Source organism: Euleptes europaea, chromosome 5, assembly GCF_029931775.1.
Source record: "Euleptes europaea isolate rEulEur1 chromosome 5, rEulEur1.hap1, whole genome shotgun sequence".
NCBI lineage: Eukaryota > Metazoa > Chordata > Lepidosauria > Squamata > Sphaerodactylidae > Euleptes > Euleptes europaea.
Genome location: NC_079316.1, coordinates 91,393,844 through 91,420,811, shown reverse-complemented (window position 1 = coordinate 91,420,811; position 26,968 = coordinate 91,393,844). Strand labels below are relative to the sequence as shown.

At 44.1% G+C, this 26,968-nt stretch overlaps 1 protein-coding gene across 1 annotated transcript in view; it reads right to left on the bottom strand.

Annotated features, from left to right (window-relative positions):
• Positions 1 to 26,968, bottom strand: part of CDH23 (cadherin related 23) — a 553,698-nt gene that overhangs the window by 102,668 nt on the left and 424,062 nt on the right. Inside the window, exons 30-36 of the mRNA XM_056850511.1 lie at positions 24,198 to 24,586; positions 24,005 to 24,106; positions 23,513 to 23,515; positions 18,731 to 18,880; positions 15,582 to 15,710; positions 14,366 to 14,494; positions 11,192 to 11,419 (exon numbers count right to left, since the gene is read on the bottom strand). Of these exons, the coding sequence (XP_056706489.1) occupies positions 11,192 to 11,419; positions 14,366 to 14,494; positions 15,582 to 15,710; positions 18,731 to 18,880; positions 23,513 to 23,515; positions 24,005 to 24,106; positions 24,198 to 24,586 (1,130 nt within the window). The remainder of the gene's footprint in view (positions 1 to 11,191; positions 11,420 to 14,365; positions 14,495 to 15,581; positions 15,711 to 18,730; positions 18,881 to 23,512; positions 23,516 to 24,004; positions 24,107 to 24,197; positions 24,587 to 26,968) is intronic.

The window sequence follows — 26,968 nt, the reverse complement described above, 5'->3', positions numbered from 1 at the left end:
TCTCTACATGATCTACCAAGGGTAGTGAAAGTGTGTGGGGAGGTGGGAGGGAGGAGTGAGACTGATGTAGGCAATAGGTTCTGTGCTCTCTCTTGCAGTAATGCCCAAGGCATTGAGAACCCTGTCTTTGAAGATTCTCCTGCTGCCAATTTGGGATCCAAGCCCAGGCCACAGTTAACATATATGGCCAGTAGACAACAGTCAGAGTCAGGTCGGCATCTTCTTTCAGAACCGAACACTCCGCTGTCACCTCCAAGCACCGGGGCATGTTTCTTCCCATCGCTGGGTAAGTATGGGTGTGTGTGTGTCACATGTCTGCTCATTAACGAACTGTGTAAAAAGTTGGAAGATGCCCCTGGGCACTTGGTGCTTTTCTCATGACCTGGCAATTCAATGGGGGAGTGCTGTTAACTGATGCCCTAAATGTTGTCAAATCCCTCATGGGCAAAATTGGGAAAAATCAGGAGTGTGCCTCAGCCTTCATCATATCCCCTCGTTCCTAAGGGCTCCCAGTTTTGCATAAGAACATAAGAAAAGCCATACTGAATCAGACCAAGGCCCATCAAGTCCAGCAGTCTGTTCACACAGTGGCCAACCAGGTGCCTCTAGGAAGTTCACAAACAAGACAACTGCAGCATCATTGTCCTGCCTGTGTTCCACAGCCCCTAATATAATAGGCGTGCTCCTCTTTTCCTGGAGAGAATAGGTATGCATCATGACTAGTATCCATTTTGACCAGTAGCCATGAATATCCCTCTCCTCCATGAACATGTCCACTCCCCTCTTAAAGCCTTCCAAGTTGACAGCCATCACCACATCCTGTGGCAGGGAGTTCCACAATTTAACCATTTCCCCTTGTGTCTGTGGGACAGCCACCGATTGGCTACTTGGTCAATAACCAGATTCAGTTGCAAGTGTTGGCTATAAGAGGGTGAAGGTAAGCCCCACAGAAGCTTGAGATGTCTTCCAGCTTTCCATTTGGGGTAAGGGTGTGATGCTGCAGGTTCTGTACATAAAGGCTGCTTGTCGATGGCTCCAGCTAAAGACTTGGCAGGCTGTGACGACTAGCTCTGGACTGCAAGTGTGGTGAAGGGGTTAGAATGCTGGACTGGGCTCAGAACTCTGCTCTCAGAAGAATAATTGTTCTGAAGCCAGTCACTCTGTCTTAGTCTAACTTAGCTCAAATACCCAGAGAAAATGTACTGACCAGTACTGTTTCTGCTTTGCAGAGGCCGTTCCTGATTCACCAACCTTGATGGATGTCTAACAGTGTTTCCTAAGAAGAATGTCTCCATGAATTTATGGACAAGGTTTTGCTTGCTGCTTGGAGGGGGAAAAAAAAGAAGCTTTTGTAAGGGTCTCTGTAAAAGAAATACCAGCTGGATGTGGCGCTTGTATGACATTTCAGATTCACTGCTGTACTCCTTGTTCATTCTTAGAAAGTTTCAGGGCAGAAATTCAAAGCAGGAAGATAATGAAATACTGGACCCTTCTAGCATTCTGGAGGCTTCCTATTATACTTCACAGAGAAGATTATGATTTTATGGACAATTATTGCAGCAACACATTTCTGTAGTACTGTATGTTTCACTACACCAGGATTGCCTGCAGGGTGGGAGGAGATGTATGAAGATTTCTTGATTATATGGAGAGCAACCCACCCACCACCAAAAGCCTTAAAAAAATGGGCACAGGAACCTAAGAATTTCCACTGTGCTTTCCTAAAGCCTTCTTACTTCAAAAGATAGGATGGATAAAAAATACCTTCAAAAGTTTATTTCAGAAGAAATGTTTATGAATGTACTACATCTTCCTTTATATAGATTATGTTGTATATGTTATTTTTAAAGTCTGAAACATTTTGATGCTTTGGCATAGCAGCTGTGTATTTTGCTTGTAATTTTGTGTTGAAAGATCAGACATGAAAATGTCCCAAGAACCAGGCTACAGTCCTAACTAATCCTTTACTTTTGTATGAGAATATATTAACGATTTTAGGAAGACAGACTCTAAATCTGGACTCCAAATTCTATGAGTCAGTCTTTTAATTTTCTTCTGACTGCTTTGCCAAATAATACTTACACAACTAAAACTGAGCAGGTTGGTGTAGCAGTGAACTGTAAGTATGCCTGCATATCAAAATTTAGATCTAATGTCAAATTCAGTTATTCTAAACAGTGGGGCTGTTTGCAGAGTGATTCATACTTAGTCCAGATATAGATTTGAATCAGACTTAGGATCTGACCATTCTGATTTTTAAAATTGGTCTGAATCTAGTGTTCTAATCTAATCCATTCTCTATCAGAAATTCAGAGCTTGTCTCTCAGAGACAATGTATATAGAGAAATAATTTCGCTTAAATCATGTTTTAACCTCCTTGAGTTAACCTGGTTTTACAGTCCATGGGTATTCTTCACGGTGGATTTTGCTTCGGTTTCGAACCGGAGCAAATAATAAACTGATTTAAATAGCTTCTTCATGGCAGTGCAGATTCTCCCCCCATCCCAATTTTTCACGGGAGAAACAGCGCACTTCTCTGCGCTGCTTACGTCTGCTGCCGCTCATGACTCACCGCTCCAAATCCGCCTAATCCCGCCCACTCTTCCCATGATCCTGTGTGTGTGTGTTGGGCGGGGGGGCATCCCAAGAGCAGCAAATCCAAGCCAAAACTCCCGTCACCCTTCTGAAGAGAGGCAGCCAGTCTGCTCTGGGTCTCCCTCCAGCCGGTGTGATCCTATGTGTGTGTGTGTGGGGGGGACCATGAGAGCAGCAAATCCAAGCCAAAACTCCCGTCACCCTTCTGAAGAGAGGCAGCCAGTCTGCTTTGGGTCTCCCTCCTGCCGGTGTGATCCTATGTGTGTGTGTGGGGGGGGACCATGAGAGCAGCAAATCCAAGCCAAAACTCCCGTCACCCTTCTGAAGAGAGGCAGCCAGTCTGCTTTGGGTCTCCCTCCTGCCGGTGTGATCCTATGTGTGTGTGTGGGGGGGGACCATGAGAGCAGCAAATCCAAGCCAAAACTCCCGTCACCCTTCTGAAGAGAGGCAGCCAGTCTGCTCTGGGTCTCCCTCCAGCCGGTGTGATCCTATGTGTGTGTGTGTGTGGGGGGGGGACCATGAGAGCAGCAAATCCAAGCCAAAACTCCCGTCACCCTTCTGAAGAGAGGCAGCCAGTCTGCTTTGGGTCTCCCTCCTGCCGGTGTGATCCTATGTGTGTGTGTGTGTTTGGGGGGGGGGACCATGAGAGCGGCAAACCCAAGCCAAAACTCCCGTCACCCTTCTGAAGAGGGGCAGCCAGTCTGCTTTGGGTCTCCCTCCTGCCGGTGCGATCCTATGTGTGTGTGTGTTGGGGAGGGGAATCCTGAGAGCGGCAAAACCCCCATCACCCTTCTGAAGAGGGGCAGCCAGTCTGCTCTGGGTCTCCCTCCTGCCGGTGCGATGCTGTTAGAGTGGCAACTCCCCCAGCCAATCACCGTTCTTGGGGGAGGAGAAAGGAGACGTCCCGGGGAGCGAAGCAAACATTTCTTCATGGGCATCCGAGCAAAAAAACGCTCTTTTACTGGAAAGTACGGCTCAGAAGTGGTTTGGATTGCCTCTCTTTTAAACCGGCTTATTTTGCTCAGTGAGTGAAAACACGGCTCTGCAGTGAATAACCAAAATTTGCCTCCGACGCAAAACAGCGTCGAAGCAGCAGCAAATATCCATGAAGAATACCCCACAATGTATATAGAGAAATAATTTCGCTTAAATCATGTTTTAACCTCCTTGAGTTAACCTGGTTTTACAGTCCATTTAGCACATTGATAGCACACAATGCAAGCTCTGATGTAAGGCAAGGTTGTGTGGATTTTTGGCCACACCACATTCACCATGAGATTACATCAAGCACTTCCAGAGCTTGCTGAGACAATCCAACAAATGCACTTTAGCATGACATTTGCAAGACAGACCTCACAGGAAACAAATACATGCAAAGAATGTGTATTTGGCAGGGTGTTTTTAATGTCCAGAAGCAGATTATGCTTATTTTTAAAGATGCTATAGGAGCCACAATAGACGTAGTCTTATTGTAAAGTATTACAGATGCCCTCTGCTCCAGGGTCTCCACTTTCCCATCTAATCCAGAAACCATTTAAATGACCATGCTTGAAATTAAACTGGTTTAAATTAGAGACATTCATTGCTTGCAACAGGGAAGGGAACATAGGGAGTTTATATCAGAGCTGCTAATTGTTGTATGAGCAGTATCATTAAAGTAAAGCAATCCTTCTTGGTTCCCACCTGCTAGGAAGACGATGGTTAGAGATGAGGACCGTGTATGCACTGTGACAGTTTCTCGGGATTTCTTTGGATTTGTCCCCGGTCTCCCCCCTACCCATGAGGTGACAATACAATAAAATTTTATTGAGGTCTTGTTTCACTTTTATAACAGAAAGAGATCCCGGGCAATGATGACAAAATCCTGCAACTGAGTCCATCAGCCAGGAGCTTCCGTACCCTCAGCTAGAGAGATTACATGTAGGTTTTCAAAGAGAGTGGGATGTTCCCATCAAATTTGTGGAAGAGGAATTGGAAAGAGAAAGCTAGGTCAACACATGCTGCGCCAAGAAAATGCACATTCTGCACCTATGCAAGCTAATCATATTTGCTTATGTGTTCTTTGAGTGGTGAAAGTGACATGGTAAAAAAATGCCATAAAGATTAGGCAATGAAGACTGGGTCTAAGGTGGTTGAATGAAGGCTCAGCTGAGAAAACTGTTCAGAGCAGAGGAATAGGAAACTATGGGGTCTTTGAAACCCCATCTTCTGATAACTACAAGCGCTACACATTTCCCTTCCAGGTGCACTCAGACTTCACAATAAATCATGGTTGATAAACTGTAATTTGATCAAATCCTATTTAGCTGCAACATCTAATGCAAATAGTCCAACAAACGAGTTTGTTAGTTAGCACAAAACCAGGATTTCAAACTAGGATTTGTGGCTTCTTAGGTGCTTTATTGTGGTTTGGTGTGACATCTGAATTCACAAACCAGTTTGATGTGCAGCATTACCCGTTCCAGTTGCCTGACCCCAGAGACTGCAGTATAGAGAGCACATTTTTCTTAATGGAAGGTGGAGGGTAGACAACAGCTGACAGAAAAACAAAATTAGAATCCTCTGGATGCTTAATTCAAACATCCATAGCTTGTCTGGTGAACTTGTGCACAATACACACAGCTCTGCGTGCAAACAGCTGTCTCTAGGAAGCACGTGTAATTCATAAAAATAGCACTTATTCAGGGCATAAGTCATTTCCAGAAGCAAAAATGTTTTGACCAGATCTGTTCAAGATCATGACTTTTCTCAGCTTCCTAGAACTTAAAATGAACATAGTGTGATATGAATTAGTATTGCTGAGGGCCATTTCCTCAGTCTCAGTCTAACAAGGTAAGGTGGGCAAGTTCTAATGTTCAGGAGCTGGAACAGCATCTTAATTCTGCAATAACTACAACACTAAATGTGAAGAGGAGAAAAGTGCAAAGAGCTGCCATACTTCCTTTATGCTTTGTTTCTTTTAATTTTTTTAAAATGCGGCTTTCCTGTTTTTCACACCTTGATGAGCAGTGCTGTGTCGTCTATACAACCAAAACAACCCAATTCCTTTTCAATTAATGACACCTTTTTGGAGCCTATAAAAACAAAGCATAGTTCTTAAAGGTGGCACCATAGAATCCTCTTGTACCCTGGCAAATTTTGTTGCTCTAGGAAGTCAGATGTAAACAGACAAATTGGATGGACATGCGCAAGGTCTCTTGCCTTGAAAACCCTATGGGGTCACCGTGACTTGACGGTAAAAAAAAGGTTTCCCCCCCCCACCAAAAGAAGTACCGATGTTAACACAGTTAGTCTATGAATAGTAGAGTTCAAATGTTTGCCACTAGTTCTGTATGGACCAGGCATATTCAATCTGTACTCTCAGTGACTCAAAAAAACTCTAGAAGTCTCAGAAGCTACACTATTCTAGTTCAAAAGACAAGCAAGAAAGTGCCGTCAAGCCACAGCTGACTCATGACAACCTGGGTTTTCAAGGCAAGAGACGATAACAGGTGGTTTGCCACTGCTGCCTCTGCATAGCAACTCTGGACTTCCTTGGTGGTCTCCCATCCAAGTACTAACCATGCCCAACTCTGCTTAGCTTCTGAGATCTGGTGAGATTGTTTTCACCCTGACCTGGATGGCCCAGGTTAGTCCAAAGTATCCCCATCTTAAAAAAGTGGCAGAGAGATGGGCTAAAAGAGGAAGCATTTAAAATGAGAAGTTCTGTATGTAAATTTTTACTACATCTCTGCTTAGCTGAGGGTAAATCATGCAAACAGGCTGCTTGGTATGAAAAATGACAAATGTTGCATAGAGAAGCAAACATTTACTTCAATAAGGTCTTTGCTTATAGTCATGCCAACTCCTGAAAGTTGGCAAGAAGAAACCGTAGTTAATTCCACCATCCTTACAAAAAGCATAACATGCTTGGTTGGGGTGGCAGGCACATCCTACTGGGCTGAGCTGCAGCAAAAACAGCTGCAAGGCCAGGAAGCTGCCCAGCTTATGTTTTCAATTGCCACAGGAAACAGAGATGAAGACTTTGAGGGACAAATTAAAACCACATGAAAACCTGGTTCTAAGAAAGAACATAGTGTTGTGGGAAGGAGATCGTGTTGACTTCCTTTGTCTTGTATTCAGAGGCATTCAGCCTGCACTTAATGATATACAGACTGCCAGGTGCAGTTAACCTGAATATGGATGGACATTGACCCTCCTCCATCAGAAGGAATCACAGGGGCTCTACTGCCGTAGCTCTAAGAATAAGGCTCTTCGTGCCTAGAGTGGCACCATGAAGATTACTTCTGCCCTTTCAATGCTCTCTTCCTATAAAACTTGTGCATAGAGCACAGAAAGTAGACCTTCTGGACACAGGACAGGCAAGAACCTGATGTTTTCCACCTCCTTGCACTGAAGCTTTGTCATGATTTTTTTATTTTATGGTTTGAGGTCCTGGATATGCTTTTCTAGCCCATGGACGGCAGTCACTTCCCTGTGTAAGTCTCATGATCTTGTCTTCTCTGGTATTTCAAATGTGCCTTTGTGATGGCATTGTCCATACAGATAAACATGTAGTGCCATCTCATCTCATTCTAGAAAGCCAGTAGAGTTAGTTGGAATGTTCTGAGTTCCAATCAATTGATGTGATGTTGCTCTTCCTCTGGGGACTGCCTGCCCTATAGAAAAGGCTATGGTTTATTCATAGAATATCTGCTTCACATATACATGATCACAGGTTCAAACTCTAGTTTAAAAGAAAAGGATCGGGTAGTGGGTGATGAGGAAGACCTCTGCTTGAGACCCTGGAAAGCTGTTGCCCATCAGAGTAGACAATATTAGGCTTGACAGACCAGCAGTCTGAATCAGCATAAGGCAGCTTCATGTTTTCCTTTGGTTAGTAACTGGCAGTAAGTTTCCCATCCCCGCAGGCTGGTTTCTGTGGAGCCTGAATCTGGAGTGGTGAGAACTGTTGGGAACAGTGTATTTGCACATCCATCCTCAGGATCACCAGGCTTCCCTTAGGATTGCTACTTCTTGAAGCATTTTCCTATATATAATACCTGTATGATTCCAGAACAGCAACCATTTAAGTGATCTAGCTAGTGAGGTGTAGGGATCAACATGTTGGACTAGGATCAGGGAGATATATATATTCAAATCCCTACTCAGCAACAAGCTTTTTGGGTGGCCTTAGGTCAGTCTCTGTCAGCCTAACCTACCTTAAAAGGTTATGAAGATATAATGGAAGAGGGGGGGAAACCTGACACACTGGTATGAACTCCTTGGCAGAAGGATGTGATACATATAGGTAGCCCATAGTTCAGTGTTTAGGAAAGAGATCAGGTAGCTCTGTGTCCACTGACATGGATGGCCCATGCTAGCCTGATCTCATTAGATCTCAGAAGCTAAGCAGGGTCAGCCCTGGTTGGTATTAGGATGGGAGACCACCAAGGAATACCAGGGTTGCTGTGCAGAGGAAGGCACTGGCAACCCACCTCTGTTAGTCTCTTGCCATGAAAACCCCAAAAAGGGTTTTTACTGTAGCCTGACTGCAAATGTCAGCCATCCCCCACATATTGGTGGCCATCTACTCAGGCCTGTTAATTAGCTCACACAGTTCAGCTGTGAATCTGGTACCGGAGGGAGAGTTCACTCTTACCCTAGAACATTGAATGAATACTGCCTAGCGATTGGTTGAGGAGGCCAAGAGGTTATGGCCAGCTTTTTTCTGTAAGTATAGTCCTTATGGGCCCTGACCTGGCTGGCCCAGGCAGGCTAGCCTGATCTCGTCAGCTCTCAGAAGCTAAGCAGGATACAAACTGTGTGATGTGAAGGCTTCCCCTCTGTCTTCTCGAGGGTCTCTGGCCTGGAGGGAGGCCAAGCCTGAGGTGCTTCCTCGGCCTCAGACCAATCCAAGGGAGAGTCAGAACTGTCCTCTCCCTTGATGGTTGCCTGGTTACACCTCCAGCCCTGGCAGGCGGCAGCTTTTCCTCCCCATCTCTGCACCTCCCTGGTATTATATCCCTCCAGGCTAGAGAGGCCCCACCCTGATTCCGCCTCTTCCTGACCCCCAGAAGTCCATATAAGGGTCTCTCTGTGGAGGCTGGCCTTCTGCCTCCAGAAACACTGCCGGCCGCCCCCCGCCCCACCCCAGCCACTCATCAGCTGATTGTCGGGGCTGGGGCCTTTGATTCCTGGCTGCTCCCTGGGAGCCAGTTGTGGCACTACTGTGGCAGGGATAACATCATGGTTCCTGCTGCCTTCTACGGGCCCTGGAGGTGAGGAGAAGCCTGTTTTGTGGGGTGGGGGGGGCTCTCCTTTGCCCGGGTCTGCGGCACCTTGCTGCCCTGGGGGGGCGTTCCGGAGGGAAGGCCCAAGGCACGGGGTAAGAGAGCTGTCTTGGGACTAATAGAAACTAAGGCATTCACCTAGGGCATCCACTATTCCACATTTATAACCTCTAATATAGATTAATAGGAGCCCCGTGACGCAGAGTGGTAAAGCTGCAGTACTGCAGTCCAAACTCTGCTCACAACCTGAGTTCGATCCCGACGGAAGTCGGTTTCAGGTAGCCGGCTCAAGGTTGACTCAGCCTTCCATCCTTCCGAGGTCGGTAAAATGAGGACCCAGCTTGCTGGGGGTAAAGGGAAGATGACTGGGGAAAGCACTGGCAAACCACCCCACAAACAAAGTCTGCCTTGGAAACATCGGGATGTGACGTCACCCCATGGGTCAGGAATGACCCGGTGCTTGCACAGGGGACCTTTACCTTTTACATTTTTAATATAGATTAATACAGATCACAACACATGTAACGTGTAAAGATGTAAAGATCACCCTTTCACTGCTTTGACAGATTCTTGGGAAATATTAACTTGACAAAGAAGTTTTCAGTTCTACTACTAAGTATGTTTTAATTCCCCAGCCAGGGTAGAGATGAGAAGAAATGAGGCTGGAAAGGGGGTGTGTGTGGCACAAACACAGAAGAATTAGATAGGGCGGGGGGAGAAAAATGAAGACATACCAGGTTGGTTGATGAGCTTAGGGACAAATTACAACATGAAGATGTTTTCATCAGCCTCATGGTTAAAGACGTTTGTAGCCATGGAGAGCTTTCTTTAGAAATTGCTGCTAAAAAACGGCAGCAAATAGCACCAACTAGGAGTAGCATCTGTCCATTGCTCTGCTCTGCCTTCCCCGAGCCCCTAGTGGCTCCACTGCAGAACTGCACTAAAAGTTTACAAAAATCTGAAATGGGCCCTCAAATTTACAAGAGCCAAAAACACATGGCTGTTTTATCGGCTAATCTCCCTGGCATGTCGCGAATCGCCTGAGTCAACACACATGGCCGTCTCCGGCCTGTGTGATTGACTCACCTAATTCCGTAACTTCCCCAGGTCTTCGAAGTGCTGGTTTATCTCGACTTTAATTTCTGCTGCAACCGTGAGAGCTTCCCGGAGCGTTTCAGCATCCGGGTTGACTCCCCCGCCAGAAGAAGCCTAGCCGGCCCAATGGCAACAGTGCCCCAGACCCCGTGCCCCTCTCTTGTTCTCTCTCTCCCCCGCCTCCACCTGATGCTGGCTTCCCCTCTCCCCCCTCCAGCCGACACCAGCTTCCCCTCTTCCCCCTCCACCCGGCAGAGGCAGCTCCTTCAAGTCGCTGCCACCACCTCCACCCAACGGCGGCTACCCCTCATCTCCACCTGGGGGATAGTGGGGTGGAGGAGCGCAGAGCGGTGGCGGCTCCTACTGGTGCTCCATTGTGCTATCGTGCCATGCATTCAAGATTCCCATCGTGGGATCAAAAAACACGAGTTAGAAAAAAGACAAACGCGATCACAGCAATGCGTAAACAGCCAATGTTTGTGGGAACATTGCCCAGTCCCTCCTGTCAGTGGCCCTGTTTAGTAATGGCATTGCAGACTATTATACTGCTGTAAATCCTCTCCAGAGGGTTCCACCAGAGCATATATCTTCCTTGTTTTAGCTCTTCTCCCCCCACCCTGATTCTGTCCACTTTGTATCAATGTTTTGTTCCTGCTAGTGAAAGATGATGAAACTGTTCAGGGCACTTCTACCACTTCTGTGAATATACTCCAGATACATCTGGATGCACCTCCAATGCTGGTGGAACAACAGAGGATTGTCTATCCAATATTCATATAAAATTATCTCCCTCTCCTCATAACATTGAGGGCAGTCTGAAGTTGGAGACAGTGCTGAACATTTTCAACCACTTTGAAAAAGCTGTACATAAATGACAGCCCATTTTGGCTGTCACTAGCCATTTGGCTATCATGAATATATCTTCTTCACTTTGGTAACTTACTGAAATCATAATATGCATAGGATGTATGTGTATATACAGTTACACAGGAAATATGGTTAATGTTAAATGTGGCAGAACTATTGTTTGAATTCAGTTTAATGTTCCTAACACAGTTGAGCATTTTCAGAACAAACCACTGGTTTCATTTAGAGATGGAACTAGGCAAGTATTTCTGCAAGCTAGGCAATTTTTTTGTGAGACCTACATTCCACTATAAGGGTATCCAATAATTTCCAAGAGCATTTATGCCAATGATAAAGAGCAGAATCCCATAATCATCACCTACCGAAAGGGCTGGGTTGCCTTCATCCTCCACAGCAACCACGAGCTGGTAAAACTGTTGCCTTTCACGATCTGGAGGGGAAGGGCGGGTGGCGATTTCCCCAGTCACTCTGTCCATGCGGAAGGTCATCTCCTCATTCCCACGAATGATGTAGTAGGAAAGGACACTGTTGAGGCCGCTATCCCTGTCAGTTGCTCGCACCTGAGCCACAGCGGTGCCTCCACCCACATTCTACGGGTACATGAAGGGGAGAGAGAGCATGGTAAGAAATTGAAATTAATGTCTGCCTCTTGACTTAGAAACATCTAATAAAACATGTCGCTCTCAAAAATATTCTCTTAAGCAATTTGCAGTCATTTGGAAGTAGACAAAGGCTAACAGTGTATTTAATATTACCGTATAATGGCAAGGTTACATTTGCTATGAATATTGGCAGGGATCATACACATAATAATGTTTATTTGTATAATTTATAGATCACATTTCCACCATGGTTTTTAAATAAAAGCCAATGTAAAGCTGTAGACTTTTATCCTTCCGTTGTTTCGAATCATTGTTTTAAATCTGGAACTTTTACTAACTGTTGTTATAGCTTTTGTTATATTGGTCAAAGACCCCAATAAAAACTTTTTAGTTATAGCTATAGTAACATAAAAGCCATCACAAAAAACAATAATCCAACAATCATGAAATTATGATAATCTGAAGAAAAACAGCCCTGAATCTTGCAGCTGCAGTAACCAGCCCTAATTTAAAGTGGCTAGCAACTATCAATAAACATTATACAGAATTCTGTACTAACTGAAGCTTCCAAATTGTCCTCAAAGGCAGCCCATCACACAGTGTGGTGCAGTAGTCAAACTTAGAAGTAACTCTGGTAAACTCTGATTTCCTTTTTCTAAGGGTGAATTGGGAAGTTAAAACAGCTCGGGGGGAAAAAACACACCAGAGTGGCCCCACCCATGCTTGTGATCAGGTTGAAGGGTAGAGCCTAGCACGTTAAGGCACAGAGATGTAAGGTACAGTGCCTGATCTTGACCAGGCCTTTTATCTTCTTGCATATGTTTTTAAAGTAGGGTTGCCAGGCATCCCGACAACCGGTGGGGAGGGATGGGGGGTTCTTACCAGCTGCAAATCGAGGCCTAAGCTTTGGTTCCATCAGTGCAACGATGTCACATCCAGAAGTGATGTCATAACATGGTAGATGACGTGGGAGATGCTCTGGTATTTGGACAAAACTCTATGGTAAAAACAGCTTCTTGTCCAAATACCAGATCATTTCCCGTCATTGGCAACATGATGACATCACTTCTGGAAGTGCTGTCATCGCACCAACAGGACTGAGGTGTAAGTCTCAATTTGCAGCTGGGAAGACCTCTGCTGGCTGGCTGAACAGTGCCAGGGGAAGGGGGCCAGAAGAAGGGGATTCCCCCACCCTGTTTTTAAGATGCAATGTTGTTATGTATGTTTTTAATTTATTAGCCATCTTGGTGGCCCTTATGAGGCCAGAAAGGAGGGTACAAATTTGGTAAAATAAAAAACACTTCTTCATATGTAATATATAATATTTATCAGATCACTGCAAGCGATCATAGCTCCATTGCAGAACGCATTTTAATGGGTGTCATAACTGTTCTTACAAACAACCATACAGTGTTGTGGCAGCAAAAACTTTATCACAAAAACGAACAGATCTATTATAGTATAGATAAATGCAGAATAAAAAACTGCTGATTTAACAATACATTTAATGATAATAACTAGGACTTAAACACCATTATGGCTGTTGTGAATCATCACTGTACTTATTTAATACTTTTGAGTTTTGCACAGAAATGGAGCAAACTATACTTCTTGCATTCTATGACATTTAAACATTAATATTCACATTTTTCCACGTGTGTAGCTGTATCGGCTGACTGAGAATTCGCTTCAAGTAATGGTGAAACAGGCTCTAGCCAGGGGAGTATAAACCACAATAAATCCATTAGTCTTTAAGGTGACTCAATACCATAGTCTGTTGTTTTGCCACAACAGACCAACATGACCATGCCTCTAGAATGTGTCTATTTACTCAGACAGTGCCAAGATTTCACTAGGGTCTTTCAATTTTTCTCTCTATAGCTATGTATCTGCTTTTGCAATGTACTTCTTACATATGATGAAAGAGGCTCTGGTTTACAAAAAATCCACAGAGCAATATGATGTAACAGGCTAACAGTAGAATCTTATGCATACTTACTTAAGAGAAAGTTCCACTGAATACAGGAGGACTTACTTCAGAATAAACCTATGTAGGATTAGGAGATGATACAGCTACCTCTCTAGAATATCTTGTACTTTGAGCCTAGTCCTGTGCAATGGACTTACTCTGTAAGTAAGTAGTACCTGCTAGTAAAAAAGCATATTCTTTTTGGCACACAGCCATTACCACTTTTTGGCAAAGGGAAGAATACAGCAAAGCTCTGTCGCACTGGGCACTTGGGAGCAATGGTGCTTGCGCAGGTGCTCCAGGCAAGCCTACGGCCTGAGCCCATTTTTCTATAATATTCTCAAGTACATGTCTGTATATGTTATTACTGTTGGAAGTGAAGGGCTGTGCTGTCTCTTAACAGACTTCAGAGGGGGACTTGACTAGAGAGTCAGAGAGATAGAAGGGTCAAGGCACTGGACACCCTTTCTCTACTGCTCTGACACTTTCCCTTTGGTGTGCTATTCTCAGGAAACGTCCTTCCTTCCTCCTTTTCGCATCTCCGCTCGTACACATGCACTCTTTTCCATCTTGCAGCCATGAAAGTAGGATGCAGGTCCTGTATCTCCCTCCATCCTAGTTAGTTAGACGAGATTAGATTAGGAAACTATACCTGCCCAGAAATAGAATTCCTATAATAAAGTATATTAGTTTGAATAGATAAAAAAGCAATTTTGTTCCTGGTGCACACAGAGATCTGATGGGCTTTGCTGCGCACAATAGTATTTAGCACCCTGCTAAATTACCAGATTTTATATGAAAAATCTAACAATTCCAGACCCTGGTACAACCGAAGCAAGGGATAAAGTAAAGCCTGGAATCAGATCTCCTTATGGACAAACAACCACTTCCACTAAGGGGGGCAGGATGGGGAAAGACAGAGTGGCGAGCCTGCATGCAGGAAGTGAACCACTAGAGAAGCTTACCTCATTCACACTAACATTGTATCCATATGGGTTTGTAATGACAGGTGGGTTGTCATTAACATCCAGTATATTAACCCTTAAGGTGTGCTCTTTCCTACGAGGTGGGATACCTCTGTCAGCTGCCTGAATCTGTAATAAAACAAAAAGAAGGAAAGATCATAGTCTTGAGAGATCATAGCTTTCTTCAAATAAGACAGTTGCAGATACCCCCCCAAACCACATACAGATGGTAGAAGATGCTTAAGATCAAGCTATGAGCTCTATCAGTACCTAACAGAAGTAAACAGAACAAAGGTAATGGCCATTTCAGTAAGTCATACTAGACTGTTCCAATGGATAGAGCCTGGGTCAGCAACTAGGATTATCAGTAGTCCTCTCAATAAAGGTTGCCCTCCAGAAGAACTACTGGCTGCTTTTCTCTTCACTATTCGGAATGGCTGGGATATGGAATGGTAGAGTATAGCCCAATCTTGTCAGATCTTGGAAGCTAAGCTGGGTCAGTACTTGGAAGGGAGACCTCCAAGGAAGACTCTTCTGCAGAAGAAGACAATGGCAAACCACCTCTGCTTAATCTCTTACCTTGAAAACCCCTCTAGGGATTGCTATAAATTGGCTGCAACTGGACGGCACTTTACGTACACACATTTGGAATGGCTGCTCAGTTATGAAGCTGATTGTGTGGCCCTGGGCAAGTCACTCTCTTTCAAGTCTAGCCTGCCTCATAGGATTGTTTTGGGATTACAGAGCTTCTTGGGAAAAGAGGCTGAATATAAAAAGTTACAAATTAATTACTATAAAAGAGGCAGGTAGAGAGCAGAGGCAACACAACTGTTCATTTGGAACCACTGCTGTAAGTCCAGTTCTTCAGCAGTTACAAGCAACTACAACAGAAGATCAAGCTAATGAACTATGAAACTACTTTCAATTTGTGTCATAAAACAGACAATTTTATTTTACATGATTAAGTACTTTGAACACATGTGGAAATAACACATCTCATAGATCTTCAATTGAAAAATACAATGTAAGTATAATTTTTCTGTGACAGGAGCATAGTTTGGTAATCAGTTGTGTTGCAACATGCAAATTGCACACTTGGTGAAATGACCGAGTCCAGCTTGCAACTAGAAGGCTAATCACATTTTGTTTGCCTGAACCCAGCAAATAATATCGATCAAGGAGCATGCAGGTTGGATGGTTGCTCTCTCCCAGTTACCTTTAAGGTATAGTGCTCTATCAGTTCTCGGTCCAACAGTCTGGCCACAAACACTTCTCCGTACGTGTTATTGGTTGTCCGGATTTCAAAGGCCCTGCCTATGTTTCCTGATACTATAGAAAAAGCCACCTGTACAATAAATAATAAAGCATAAAGGGCTGATTAGGAAAAGTGAGGAGCATTGCCATCCATGAGAGAGGAGGAGAGCACGGCCACAAAGTGATGCCGTGGCCTTTTTGTGGGAACCAACACACATACACACACAAACACATATTTCTTGTGGTTCCGTGAACCAGACAGTGGGGAGCCCACTCATGCAATATTTATACAACACTACTGCTGTTCAAGTTCCAGATCAGATTCTATGTATTGTTTTGTGTAAAGGATGATGATAAAGGAGTTCATGACTCAATTCTCATTACGGCAGCGTACAACTCTGCACAGCTAAATGCCGTATTCTGTTTTCATTTAATTAGTCTAAAGTGCCAAATGTAGTTGTTTAGTGTTGCCTACTGGATATGTACTCATCAAGTGTGCTGAGGAGGAACACATGGTAAATAAAGATTGGGATTTATAGGGAAATTATCTAATTAAAATATTTTAACTATTAGTTACCTAATTAATTTGTAGCAAATAGTGCTCATAGAAAAGAGATGATGAACAGATGTGTGTAGGAGAAGAGGGCTGTCAGCTGTGCTAAGTGAAGTACTTTTTACTTAGTAAAGAAATATATTGTCCCTGAGTGCCAAAATATCTCTAGAGTTTTTAATAGACACTGTTACCCCATTTTCTTTCCTCAAGATGAACAAGGGAAAAAACACTTTTTAAAAATCACTCAGACTCCACTGCATATTCTGCTGTTAGATGCCTCAGATCTTGCTCTGCGGGACCATCACAACAATGCATATCTCCACATCCCATTGTCTTTAGCAGCCTTGATTTGTGTGAATAAAAACTGTGGTCAAAGCAACCAAAGGGATACTTAATCACTGTTGCACTCTTATGAACTATTCGGTGATGTTAACACCATTCAGAACATTCACCATACATTTATTATAAAGAATGTTAAAGCAGGCTTTACCTTCCGGTATGAAATAGTTTGGGAAGTTCACAACAGCTAACTAATTCAGACCAAAAGTTAAAGGAAAGAAAAAACAACAACATCACCACACCTTAAATGCAGAGTGCTTCCTGTCTGAATCTAGAGGGAACTTCCTTTTAGTACATTGTGGTGGTGAGAAAGGCAGCAGCTGTTTTTCAGATTTTTCAACACCATTGTCCTGTCAGCTGTCAAGCAGCTTATTGGCACCAAAGGACTTATTTTACACGTTATTTTTTCCCCTATTACCTTTCCCAGCCACCTGCTCAGCAATTGCACTCAGTTATGTTTACTGCTAGCCACTTTACATTGCAGGGAAGCTCTACAGCTCAATATTGGAGCCTTGGTGCTGGAATGTGAGGGAGTGAGGAGGACAGAAAAAGAGGAATAATATGAGGTAGGACTTGGGGGAACTGTCATGTGGTGAGGTCCGGAAGCCCCAGCTGCCTTTCTTTCCCAGAAATCACTTTGGTCAATGGCAGTGGTGGCCCCAAGGAGGCCTATACATAGTCCCCTCAATGGGTCATCTGTGAATTGAAGGAGAAATGGTGCCAAAAGCAGATTTAATGAGTTATAAATGGAACACAGTTGCCATTTCACCACTCTTGTTTGGTTACCCTTGGGCTTCCTGTCACTAAGAAAGAATAACAGCAAACTTGTCCATGGTCTCTGCTGCTCCATCGGATGTCACCAGAAGTCTCTGAATCTGGTTCACATGAGTAGCCTACAGATTTTTCTTTATAATGGCAGCATATGGGGACATATAAAATTACAAATCTTTGTTCTAAATGTAAAGCTGTGTGGATGTGGGAAGGTGTTCTGACATCTGCATTTGATGCTGTTGGGAAGTGCGAGAGCCAGCGTGGTGTAGTGGTTAAAAGCGGTGGCTTAGAGTGGTGGACTCTGATCTGGAGAACCAGGTTTGATTCCCCACTCCTCCACATGAGTGGTGGAGGCTAATCTGGTGAACTGGATTTGTTTCCCCACTCCTCCACATGAAGCCAGCTGGGTGACCTTGGGCTAGTCACACTCTCTCAGCCCCACCTACCTCACAGGGTGTCTGTTGTGAGGAGGGGGAGGGAAGGAGATTGTAAACCGGTTTGATTCCTCCTTAAATGGTAGAGAAAGTCAGCACATAAACACCAACTCTTCCTCCTCCTTCTTTTTCTTCTCCACAGTTTCATGGAACATTTGTGCACCTCCTGGCTTTCCCCTGGGATTTCCCAAATCTGTTTTGCTGTGACATTTTGCGAAAGAATGCAGCAAAGCTAGGGTTGCCAATCTCCAGGTAGTAGCAGGAGATCTCCTGCTATTTCAACTGATCTCCAACTGATAGAGATCAGTTAACCTGGAGAAAATGGCTGCTTTGGCAAGTGGGATCTATGGCATTGAAGTCCCTCCTCTCCTTAAACCCCGCCCTCCTCAGGCTCCGTCCCAAAAAACCTGCTGGTGGTGGGGAAGAGGGACCTGGCAACCCTAAGCAAAGCCTGGATCGCTACCAGATGAAATACAGTTCTATCCCAGCCTATAAAATTCTGAAGAGAGACTGCAGATTTTTAATTATACTTATCCTCTTAAATAATCAAGTTACTTGTTACACTGACATAGATTTTTGGTGACTGTGGAGCCCAACAGGACTCTCATGCCAGCTTCCTGTGCTCTGATTTTGCCTAATTCAAGAGCAGCCTCTCCATCAGGCCATGAAGCTGTCTGCACTGCTGATTCTGTGACCCTGAGTTGGGTGCATACCTACTTCAAATGGATCAAGTATTCAGCCCAAAGCAGGAAGTGTACAGTAACAATGAAAGTATGTGTCATAACAATTAGGGGAAGAAAACTGGATTCCAGTTAATAGAAGTCATATATTGCTAATACTCTATGCAATGTTACTTTTAATCTCCAGACCTCTTACACAGAAACCAGCCATTCGTCAATTTCAATTCCACCTTAAAAGCATTAGTGGAATAAGACAAATCTGATTGACTGCCTCATCCCATACACAATTATTTCACAGGAATTGTACATTTTCAAATCATGCAAGCATTGCTACCTGCCCGTTGCTTCCTGCATCAGGGTCCCTGGCCAAGACCAAGGCTATCCGTCGCCCAACAGAACTGTCCTCTGCTACACTCACAGATGAGTCGGAAGTAATATCAAACTGTGGGCTGTTGTCATTCTCATCCAGTATGGTGATGGTAACCTGTCCAGCAGAGAATGCAAATGTGAATGAGAACTTTCTACTCTCATATTCAGAAGCACAGTGACTGATTGATTTGTTCAAGTCAAGATTTCTGATTAATCAGAGCAATTTATCAACAAAGCCTTAGGGGTGGTTTAAGTTGGTTTAATTTACCCCTGAAAAGGCTTTGGGAGCTGTAGACCTGAAACAGACCTAAGGTTGTTTCAGAGGGTAGCCATGTTGGTCTGCAGTAGAACAGTTAGATTCAAGTCCAGTAGCGCCTTAGAGAACAAGATTTTCAGGGTATATGCTTTCAAGAGTCAAAGCTCCTGAAAGCTTACCTGAAAATCTTGTTGGTCTCTAGGGTGCTACTGGACTCGAACCTAACAGACCTAAGGTTGTTTCTGAGAATTAAAAAATGACTACAAAAACTAGTTTCCAGGATTGGTTCTTGTAGGTTATCTGGGCTGTGTGACCGTGGTCTTGGTATTTTCTTTCCTGACGTTTCGCCAGCAGCTGTGGCAGGCATCTTCAGAGGAGTAACACAGAGAGACACTGTCCTTCAGTGTTACTCCTCTGAAGATGCCTGCCACAGCTGCTGGTGAAACGCCAGGAAAGAAAATACCAAGACCATGGTCACACAGCCCGGATAACCTACAAGAACCAATGAACTCTGACAGTGAAAGCCTTTGACAATAGTTTCCAGGATGTTTTCGATGAACGCTATAGATAAACCCTCCTTCTCCATCCCTCTGCTGACTTTAGTTTCAGATATGATTTCTGTCTCAAAGATGGAAGCCTCAGTCTGAAGGACTAGGAGCCTCCAGTACTTGCAGGGCTGGAAGAAATAAATGTATGTCTATACAGACCAAATGCAATGCCTCCAGTCCTCACATAAACACATCGATGGGGCTGGGGGAGAGAAAACCTGGAAACTGATATGGAGGCTCTTCCCCTCCCCAGCGGTGCTGCTGCACAAACTCTTTCAGGCCAGAAAGATATGAACATTCCCAAAGCCTCTAAGATCGCCAAACATCCACAAAATGTTCCCAGGATTGTTCCTTCATAACAGTAAAAAGGAAGGGGAGGGCTACTTGTTACGGATTCACTGCAGCTGCAGTCATGAGTTCAGAACCACCCCAAAGGTTCCCAAGCTGTGTTTTCTGTTATTAGCTAAAGGAAATGTTTTCACCTCTAAAAATAACTCGATAAGCATCTATATATATACACCTAAGGGAGGAAAGAGACGAAGATCTTTTCATTCCTGAGTTTTTATATACCTGACTAGATATATAAAATTATGATTAGATAACATGGACAAAGCTTTGAGTACACAAAGCCTCATTTCTATTTTGATTTTGGGTGATTTTTACTGTGGCAGCAAAAAAATCAGTCAGAAGAAGAGATACTCTGCTCCAGCTCAAAAACAAGCAGCTGCAACTGCTGACATAGAGGCCAAACCTGCCTCCTTTAATTCACCTCAGTCCCCTCCGTTATTGATTCTCATATGGATTATTTTCCACATTAGTCTCAAAATTTTGGGTCCGAGGTCATATATACAAGACTTCCTTACTATTCTTTCACATGTTCTACTGCTTTGTCTTCATAATGAAACCAGGGTATGGGGGCTTTCAGCTTATTCAAATTAATTCTGGAGGTGACAGATCCAAGCTTGTAAAGGTATGAAAAACGGGGGGGGGGGGGGAAACTGTTAAAAAAAACCCCTTTCTTCTCAGATCTGCATGAGGCCCAACTTGCTGTTTCTTATATTCTAAGGGCTCAAACAGATTAGACAAAGATCATGCATCTCAAAATATTGTCGAAGGCTTTCACGGTCAGAGTTCATTGGTTCTCGTAGGTTATCCGGGCTGTGTAACCGTGGTCTTGGTATTTTCTTTCCTGACGTTTTGCCAGCAGCTGTGGCAGGCATCTTCAGAGGAGTAACACTGAAGGACAGTCACTGTCTTTCAGTGTTACTCCTCTGAATATGCCGGCCACAGCTGCTGGCGAAATGTCAGGAAAGAAAATACCAAGACCACGGTTACCCAGCCCGGATAACCTACGAGAATCATGCATCTCAGTCCATTCGTAAAATGCAAGTTGCAGACTAGCGCAGCCTTACTTTGGCTCAGTTTCCTTCAGGGAAGAGAGAGATTTAACCCTTCAACCTCATTTAAAATCCAGATAGCCGAGAGGAGGAGCTGGTTTTGATTAGCGAAACCGAGTGGATGTTGAAAGGTTAAAAAGCCCTTTCTCCCTTGCTTACATGGGTCTGAGGCAAAGTGAGGCTGCAGGAGGCTGCAGGTTGTGTTTAGTGGCTGGACCAGGACACGTGATCTTCATCTCATCTGTAGGGTTGCCAACCTCCAGGTAGTAGCAGGAGATCTCCTTCTATTTCAACTGATCTCCAGCCAATAAAGATCAGTTCACCTGGAGACAATGGCTGCTTTGGCAATAGGACTCTGTGGCATTGAAGTCCCTCCCCTCCCCAAACCCCACCCTCTTCAAGCTCTGCCCCCAAAAACCTCCCACCAGTGGTGAAGAGGGACCTGGCAACCCTAGTCATCTGTGTGAGCCCTAAGAAATTAGGGATGGGGAGAGGCACACACATTCAAAAAGAGAAACTACTCTTGCCCCTCTTCATCCAGCTCTGTAGAGAGAAGGCTTTGTCCAAGAGCATAACAAGGAAGCTCAAGAGGCATTCCAGTAAAACACACACACACACACAACAAAGAAACAAAAGGAAAATGACTGCAACTTCTAGGACACTCTAAAGAAAATATAGGCCATTTTTGCATGGTAATTAGCAGCGCGTGTCAGGCTGAATTGTCCCGCATATTTTTTTGAATTTTGCATGCTGAACTGTCATTCCAGAAGTGACTGCGAAGCCGGTGCTTACCTGCTTCGCATTACCAAAGAGCCCATTTAACCCGACCTTTGGTATTTGCCACGAAGAATCACCCTCAAGGAACAATGCAAAACAACAGAGGCGCGTTAGCTATGCATATGCTAATAGCTATGTAATCAGGAACAAAGGAGCAGGCGAGTGGGGGGAGTGGAACTTCTCCTTTTGTGTCGGGACCGTAAAAAGGCATTTTTAAAGCTGCATTTTAAAAAAGAGCTTTGAGCGAGCATCAAAATTGACCATGCAAAAATGGCCATAGAGTAAATGGGTCTATTTAGCACACATTGCATGGAACTGTGGGTTGAACAATATCTTTAGTGACAGGACAGTCACCTCGATGTGACATAGAATGCTTGCATTGTATTCACAAGCAATCTGGCTATATAGCTGAGAACCTATCTGTCTCATACCCAGTCTAATAAAGGGCATCTGTCACCTTACATTTGGCATTCTATGTTGTGCTAATTATGAAAGTATGTAGTCGCAGCTGCTTTTGTGAAAAACAACAGAAATTAACATATGAAGAAAGGATGACCACGAGAGGAAAATAAATGTACTTGCCTTCTGTTGGAAGGATTCACAGATGTAACATAGAAGAAAAAAGAAAATAAAGGTTATCAGATTTTTCTACCTTCTAGGTATTATAGTCTGAAATCAGTACGTTGGCGGAAGTAGTGGGAGTCAGAGCGATAGATGCTGTGAAAGAACAAACACCCCATGCAAACTGTGCCAAAGAACCTTTTCTCATGGTTCTCAGCCTCTGCTGTTACATCATCTAGTGTCTTGATCAGCAACAGATTTAACACCTAGCAACTATCAGCACATATGCTCCCATTAAGTCCCCACCTACCTCGAAAACAAAAATCCTGTCCTTATTCTTATAGAGGTGTTACGGTATTTACTATGTAATGTTATTTACCTTCATGCCATGAAAACTTCCTCTGCTTGTTTCTACATGTTAAGCCTCTATCAAAGGGGCATCAAAATGCTATACTTAGTTAATATATATGTTCTTATACTAAGAGGGGATTGGAAGGGGACATGAACAGATTCCATGCATAAGCTTTTCTTCAGTTAGCCTAATTCTGGCCTAACAAAATTTTTAAAATCTGGTAGTAAGATGTCAGCAAACAATACCTTGAAAGCAGGAAATAAGTATCAAAAGGTAGCATCATCTGTTTAGACCCAGAAAACTTTGTTTGTAAAAGATTACAAGGCTAGATGGCACTCTGAACCTCATATATGACACTCAGGAAAAATCCTTTTATGAAATAAATGAAGCATGGCAAAGAAATTCTATCCTAAAATTCCTGATCCAGTAATCAGATGGCAAATGATACAAAACAATTAAACGCATATATCCCATTGTTGAAGAAGATGTTCCTAAACAATTACCAGGGCAACAGTCCAAATTCTTAACTGACTTCTCCGGTCTAACAGAACAATTCTGAGAAGAGGTATAACTTTTTAAGTCAATTTCAGCCAATAGGAGGGTATCAGGCATCGGCCTGGTATCCAGCGGCGGAGCCAGGTGATGCTTCCAGGTCGAACTGTTGTTCTACTCTGGTTTTATTTCATCTTGACTTTCCCTGGGAACAAGGGCTATCTGTGGGTTGCCGTAGCAACCAGTAGTCGTACAGAAAGTTCACTTTTATATCTCCTGTACCCTCAGTATTTTCCCCATTAGTATCCTTGCCAATTTCCAAGTCGGTTTCTGTAACTTGCTGTGTATTTCTTAATAAATCAACTTTCTATGGAAGACTTGCCTAGACGTCGGTTTGTGGGATTTTAATGGTGAGCCCAGAGCTGACAGAGGGTATAACACTGTTTAGGATTGAACTGTTAATATTACAATCTGGTCAGTATGGATTAAGTGGAGTGAACTGATACATTGCTCCTTTCAGCTGATGAAAATATACATGATTGGAAAGGGTGTCTGGGACAAATGACTGTCTTGCCATGCTAACTGTCTGCATTTCCTAAAGAAAGCTAATTTTCACCCCTGAGAACCAACAATTTTAAGTATTTTGTAGGATGACTTGTTCATTAATGCTGTAAAAAGATTTGCTAGAAACAGAAAAAGTGGAATAGAAAAAGGAATGGAACTAGGAAGAAACAATCTTTGCATAAGGGTAATATTTTGGAATAAAAACAAACCTAGCTTTAGCCAATTTAGCCAAAATAGTAGCCAATTCAACATTTTCTCTCACACAAAAGAGGTTAAAACAAAAATAGCTCACCACAGTTGAGTCAAGCTTCGGACCGCCATCATCTGCTACAACAGTTAGGGTGTAAAAATCTCCCTTCTCTCGATCGACTTGCCCTTTGACTGTGATCACACCCTGCCAGGGAAGGAATAGATGCATGAAAGACATGAATTCCACATATCAAGCTACTGTATCAGTTGAAGGAATCTGTAGGTAAACTACTTACAGTGATTCCATTGATCTTGAACAAAGACAGAGCTTGGGCATTAGTGTTGGGGTCAAATTTGTATGTGATTTGGTTGAGATTATCAATGGACCGTGCCTGGACTCTCAGTACTTCAGAACCCAAGGGGATGTTCTCTGTGATCACTGCTTCATAGGTGACGTTTGAGAACTGTACGGCCTCATCCAGCTCATTCAGGAGGCTGACGTAGACACTGCAGTAGCCTTGGTTTTTTGGGGGTGCTTGATCTGTGGCTGAAACATTCATTAGGTAACTGGTTTTTGTCTCATAATCCAGGTAGTCAATCGTGGTAACGAGGCCGGTGCTCTCATCAATTTCAAACTTTCCTTCAGAGCCTGAGACAATTTTATAATTCACCAGACCTCCATTTCCTTGGAAGAAAAAAAACACACAAAAAACATTGTTAGAGTACCATTCAGGAACTATTTTCATTGATCTGAAGAGGACTAACATTTCATGTGATTTTGGAACCATCACTTTGTAAGTATAGATAGAGTATAGAGAGTATAGAAAGTAAGAGTATAGAGTCCGCTGAAGTCTAACAATGGCAATGTTGGAGCTTATTTATTTTATATAGGAGTAATGTAAACAAAAAGAGCCCCATGGCGCAGAGTGGTAAGCTGCAGTACCACAGTCCAAGCTCTGCTCACGACCAGAGTTCGATCCTGACGGAAGTCGGTCTCAGGTAGCCGGCTCAAGGTTGACTCAGCCTTCCATCCTTCCGAGGTCGGTAAAATGAGTAACCAGCTTGCTGGGGGTAAAGGGGAGATGACTGGGGAAGGTACTGGCAAACCACCCCGTAAACAAAGTCAGCCTAGGAAACGTCGGGATGTGATGTCACCCCATGGGTCAGGAATGATCTGGTGCTTGCACAGAGGACCTTTACCTTTACCTAATGTAAACAAAAGCCCTTACCTTTAAAAAACAGTTTACAGCCTAAATTAGTGGTCCTATGGGGGCAGAAAGGCAGGGTAAAAAATCTTGTTAAAAATAAAATCAAATAAATAGAAGGAAGAGGAAGAGAACAAAGGGAGGAAGGAGAGAACAAGGAATTACTGTGAATCAGTGCAAGTCACATGTATTTAAGATTCACTTCAGAGACCTGCTACCCTTAATGTTCACATTCCGTAACTGGAACTCCCAATTTGTTTTCCAGCCCTAAAAAGCAGCCGTGGTTGATATGGATTAGGGCTGTGGTGTTGGGAAAGGATGTGTTAATTACTCGTTATGACATTTCCCCAATCAAAAATGCCCCCCTTCAAACTGGGCACAGGATACCTGCCTGTTTTTGCTAGGGAGGTGGAAAGCAGGGAAGAGAGAGGGTGTGACCGGTGTCATCTACGTGATGACATCACTTACCGTATAAGCGAAAGTGCCGGGGTGAGGCTTTTCCTGCCCCCTCTTGTTCCTCAGTCTCCAGGCAGCCAGTTTTGCGCTCCCCCACCCCATCGCTCAGCTGTTTGGCGGCAGTGCGGGCTTTCTCTTTCATTCTGAAGCATCTCCGTGGCTTCCCTGGCCGCCCCAGCAGTGCAAGCCTTCTCTGCCTTTCCTCCCTGGGAAAGCTGCTTGGGAAGCAGGAACATCGGGCAGAGTGGCAGAGAAGGCTTGTACTGCTGGGGCAGCCAGGGAAACCGCGGAGATGAGGCAGAGCTAAAGAGAAAGCCTGCGCCGCTGCCAAACAGCTGAGTGGCAGTGGGAGGGGGGAACATCTCTGCCGCTCTGCCTGACCTCCCTGGTTTCCCACCAAACAGCTGAGTGGCAGTGGGGAGGGGGGCAAAAACGGCTGCCTGGAGACTGAGGAACAGGAGGGGGCAGGAAAAGCCTCACACTGGCACTTCTGCTTAAACGGTGAGGGACATCATCGCATAGATGATGCTGGTCACGGCCCCCAACCCCACCTCCCTAAATCTCCTGCTGGTTGCAAGGTGGGACCTGGCAACCCTATGGGCCGGGGACAACCAGTAAGTTGGTGTTTGCCAAGTGCAATGCTCTCTGGGGGGCATACCAGGAGAGACGGTCCCGCAGATATGAAGGTCCCAGACCATTTAGGGCTTTAAAGGTTAAAACAAGCACCTTGAACCTGATCAGGTACTCCAGCTGGAGCCAGTGCAGTTGTCAGGGTACTGACTGAATGTGTGCTCTCAACAGGATCCTTATGGGGTCCCTGCAGTATTTTGAACCAGGTAGAGCTTCCAGATCAGTCTCGAGGGTAGCCCTACATAGAGTAAGTTACAGTAATTTTTATCTGTGAAAAAAGCTCACAGAAGCCTCACAGCTGATAGCCAAATTAGACTTTTGTTTTTATTTTGCTACAACTAACATAATGACACCACTGCAATTAAAATATAGAGACAGATCTGCCCCGACAGAACTCTTCCCCTGAGCCTCCCTTAGTCCATTCTACTCCATTCTGTCCATCAAAATCTCCATCTCTGGCCAGCCAAACTGCAGCTCATAGGAAAAGCCTAAATGCCACCCCTTACTCCAGTAGTGACTCTGCTATAGTGGGAGGGGGAGAAAGACAGCCTTTTCCATCAGCCTGCTTTCACCAATTTGTATTTCATATTTGATTTCTTAGCCACTTTGAGTTCTCCATTTGAAAAAGAAAAATGGCGTAGACATACAAAAAAATACAGATATTAAAGCAGACAGTGTTGTATCTGGCCACCAAGAATAAAGGCAGGCAGACAAGCAAGAGATGACAGAAAAGTAATACAAAACAGGGAGAGTCAAAGTCATCTGATAATTGTCAC